The sequence below is a fragment of the Elephantulus edwardii genome, unplaced genomic scaffold, assembly GCF_000299155.1.
Source record: "Elephantulus edwardii isolate Elephantulus edwardi_28Jun2011 unplaced genomic scaffold, EleEdw1.0 scaffold00167, whole genome shotgun sequence".
Lineage (NCBI taxonomy): Eukaryota > Metazoa > Chordata > Mammalia > Macroscelidea > Macroscelididae > Elephantulus > Elephantulus edwardii.
This window is the reverse complement of record NW_006399917.1, coordinates 334,727-338,983: the sequence shown is the minus strand read 5'-3', so window position 1 is coordinate 338,983 and position 4,257 is coordinate 334,727. Positions and strand designations below refer to the sequence as shown.

Genomic DNA, 4,257 nt, shown 5'->3' with positions numbered 1-4,257 from the left:
GGGGTGCAACAATGAATAAATGGAATTCCAAAATCTCTGTAGATGTTCATTGAAATGAAAAAGAAATTAAAAAAAAAAAGCAGCTTTAAACCTTAAACTAAAATCATCACTTAAGGTAACCTTTAAACTAAGTAACAGATAACTAAAAAAGTATCATCCATGAATAAAAAAGCTTCTTGCTTATCTGTGAGACCAAATACAGATGAAGTTCATCAAATGGTAAAAAATTAAAGATGGATGGCCATATTGTGAAAAAATAGAGCCAATATATTGTTAAATGAACTAAATTAATTGTGTAAACTTTCATGTTAAACACAACAGAAAATTATTTTAAAGAAATAAAAATATTATTTTACAAAAAACTATTTTTAACGCAATTTATACATAACCTGAAGAAAAGGAAAATTCTGGTCAAAACAATTCATGGAAACAAAAAATACCTTAAGAAGTTCAAGTCCTGAACGAATAGCAGTATCTGGACTTACACCCTCCTCTTCATCGTCTGCTGTTCCCTCAATGGATTTATTCATCAATTTTACTAGTGCACTGTTAATATAAAACAATCTGAATTAGTGACATTATTAGAACTTAATATGTCAGATTTTAAAAGCATTTTGTACATTTTTCTATGTTGTTCTCAGATTAACATCTCAGCCTTTTTTTTATTTTCTTACATATACTTTAACTTTTACTGCATTAACAACGGTCAAGTGTTCTAGGATTCCCATTCTTCCCAGAATTAGCCACAGTTTGTTCTAATCCACACAGTCAAATGCCTTTGCACAGTCAATGAAACACAGATAGACATTCTTCCGGTATTCCCTGCTTCCAGCCAAGATCCAGCTACAATATCCCTAGTACCACGACACCTTCTAAATCCAGCCTGAACTTCCTGCAGTTCTCTGCTGATGCGTTGTTCTTGTCATTTTTGGATAATCTTCAGCAGAATCCTGCTTGCATGTGAAATCAACGATACTGTTCTACAGTTTCCACACTCTTTGGGATGGAACAAATATAGATCTCTCCCAGTCGGCCAAGTTGTTGTTCTCCAGATTTCTTGGCAAAACTTGTTGAGCACGTCTAGGGCAGTATCTCTTAGCTGAAGTATGTCAACTGGTATACCATCTATTCCTTCTTTAATTTTACAGGTTGTGTCTACACCAGTTTATCTATGTGCTGATTTATTTACTTATTTACTTTTTTTTTTAAAAAGAGGGTCATACTGCTCTTTAATTTTTAATTGAGATTTCCATTAAAGATTATAGAGAACTTGGATTTTGATTAGTTCATGGTTGCACACTTTCCTCCGTGCCCACACCTCCCCCGCAGTTTGCTTTTCTCTGAGAAAAAAAAATTCTTTGTTATACAATCTCCCCCATCCCAAGTCCACTTTCCTATGCAGCTCTTATTCTGGACTCTTACCATGCAAGTAATACTTAATCATATATCGCTTTTAAAGAGTTCTCTCCCTCATCTGTTTCAATGCAGTGCACATTATTTATCCCTTCTTTTCTTACTTTCCCCCAACCCAATGTCAGTCCCATTTCATAAAAGTGGCATTATATAGTATTTGTCTTTTTGTGATTGAGATATTTCACTCAGCATAATGTCCTACAGGGTTACTAATTTTGTGTATTTCCTAAGTTCCTTGTTTTTCAAGGCAGCATAGCATTCCATTGTGTGAATATACCACAGCTTCTCTAGCCATCTGTTTGTTGATGGGCACTTGGGTTGTTTCCAACTCTGCTACTGTGAACAAAGCAGCAATAAAACGTAGGTGTGCATATATCTGCTTGAGTGGCAGTTCTGGTTTCTTTAGGATATAATCTCAGTAGAAGTGCTGGGTCAAATGGTATTTCTATTTCCAACTTTTTGAGAAAGGCCATACTGCCTTCCAGAGTGGTTGTACCATTTGACACTCGTACCAACAGTGAATAAGAGTTCCAGTTTCTCCACAACCTCACCAGCATTTGTCATTTGCTGCTCTGTTGAATTTTACTATTCTTACTAGGGTGAGATGGTATCTCATAGTTTTTTTGATTTGCATCTCTCTTAGAGCTAGGGATTTTGAACATTCATATGTTTGTTCACCATCTGAATGTATTCTTTACTGAAGTGTCTGTTTATATTCTGTGCCCATTTTGCAATTGGGTTTACCTTTATCTTGCTGTGGTATGATTTAGCTCTTAAAACAAAAGGTAGGTATTTGTCTCTCATTTTATGGGCCCTCAAAAAGCAGTCAAGTGGGACCAAATAGATGCGTGCCAATCCAAGCCAATGATCTTTAGGCATGAGCAGCCTGATCTGTTTAATATTACAATTTTCGAAGTGGGTTATGATGTGGAAAAGATTGAGAAGCACCACCCTTCTCAATCCACAGTAACCTGGATTTACCTGTCACCCAATAGAAATTTTTCTGACCATTATGGTTTTTTTCTCCTTTTTCTTAAACCCAGTAGATATTTTCCAGTGTAGAGGCAGTCCCTGAACTACAAGCGCTCCATTCCATGGACTCCATCATAAGTTGATTTTGACCTAAGTCAGATAGACTGACACAACCACCAAAAGAGTAAACTTAAGCATACCAGCAATTATTGAAGATGGCATCAGAAGGGTCAAGCTTTCATTCTGTTATATATACACCAGGTTACCACGAGTTAAGTCAACTTGAAAGCAACTAACAACTGTTAATAATTTAGTATTTCATATAAATTGGGGTTAAAGTAAAGGATATTTTATATTTTTCATTAAAAGTATTCCATTAGTGCAATAATAATCCTAAGTCTCTGTAAACTTTCATTAAAATTAGTAGTAATAAGGTCATCCATTGACATTTAAAATTGATAAAAATTGATCTGGTGGAAATGCTAAACATAAATCTCTGAGTTCTACTCACATTATTACTGAGAAAATCAAGTGTTAGGTATAATAGGACTAGAGATTAAACACTGGCTTACTGTAACTTACTAATGTGGTGAAATACTGTGAGGCATCTTCTGTAGGTAAACAGCGAGAGTTTTCTGAAGATATTACATGTGACTTTCAAAATACTCTCCGAGTTCATCAAAGGTACCTATTTCTACAATATCACTGATTGGTTTATATTAAAATAAAATAATAGAGGGAAGACTATTACATGGATATTAATTAAAATGACTACGAGTGGCCGGATAGCTCTACATATTTAACACCTTCTTTATAATCTAGGTTTTCTTGAATGAGCATAAATGAGCTAAAAATGAACTTAAGAAATGAAAAAAATACAATAATTCATATCATAGATAGGTCTTTCCCTCAAGTGGAATAACGTCTGCTGTCATTAAAAAAGTATAAAGGAAAATTTTTTAGGTCTCCTCAGGAGCACAGAATTTAATTTTACAACACTGTTAACTTGAGATGATAGTTTCTTTTTTAGTGTGTGTAGATTCAAGGTTACCTTATGGCTTCTGAATCAATGTGCACCGGTGCAATTCTTTCCAGCAGGAATTTGACCATCTCTAGAAAAGGATTTGTTGGCTGCTTAGGATTTGCAAGTTTCCGAGCTATTTCTCTCTACAGGAAGGAAAGAGATTTAACTTCATCATGACAGGTATTTGTAATGTTTTTAAAATGAAAAGGATGTAGGCATCCAAAATATTTAAACAATTTGACATCAACAGAACTAAAACATTTGTTCTTTACACTCTAACCATCATTTATACATTTCCTTTAGCAATGACTGCAAATTCTGAATTGTGCAGAACAAAAAGGGGAAGTAGTACTTGATGCCTGCTGTCATGTCTCTCCCATAAAGTTACTGTTAGTGTAACTAGTTCTACATGATACTTAAAAAAAGCTTAAGAAAAACAATTTGTACTTTAATAAGTATACTTTACTGGCTTTTATTATTTGTGTAATTTAAATGTTATTTTATTTTAGTCACCAATTTTTTTAAAATGGGAGATATTTGTAAATGTTTAAATGTATGCAGTTTTTTTAGTTCTTTGATTTTAGTTATTCAGAACGTAAATAAAAAGTTACTAAAGGTTGTTATTTAAACCCCCAAGGAAGAGTACTTTTTTTCTATTTAAGTTAAAACACAGTGGTATTATAGCAAATACCAAAACACTATAGTATACTGGCTATAAGAAAAAAAAAATCCTTTAATAAAAAAAGCTTTTAATGTAGTATCTCTCAGGGAATGAAGAGATTTTTTTTTTCTGATGAGATAATAAAAGAAATGTTTCCAACTCAATTTTGGGCAATGGTGTGGTATAG

General features: G+C 33.6%; 1 protein-coding gene across 1 annotated transcript in view; it reads right to left on the bottom strand.

The window, feature by feature from the left end:
• PDS5A (PDS5, regulator of cohesion maintenance, homolog A (S. cerevisiae)) overlaps nt 1-4,257 on the bottom strand; it is a 145,819-nt gene that overhangs the window by 44,867 nt on the left and 96,695 nt on the right. Inside the window, exons 16-17 of the mRNA XM_006895418.1 lie at nt 3,437-3,552; nt 441-546 (exon numbers count right to left, since the gene is read on the bottom strand). Of these exons, the coding sequence (XP_006895480.1) occupies nt 441-546; nt 3,437-3,552 (222 nt within the window). The remainder of the gene's footprint in view (nt 1-440; nt 547-3,436; nt 3,553-4,257) is intronic.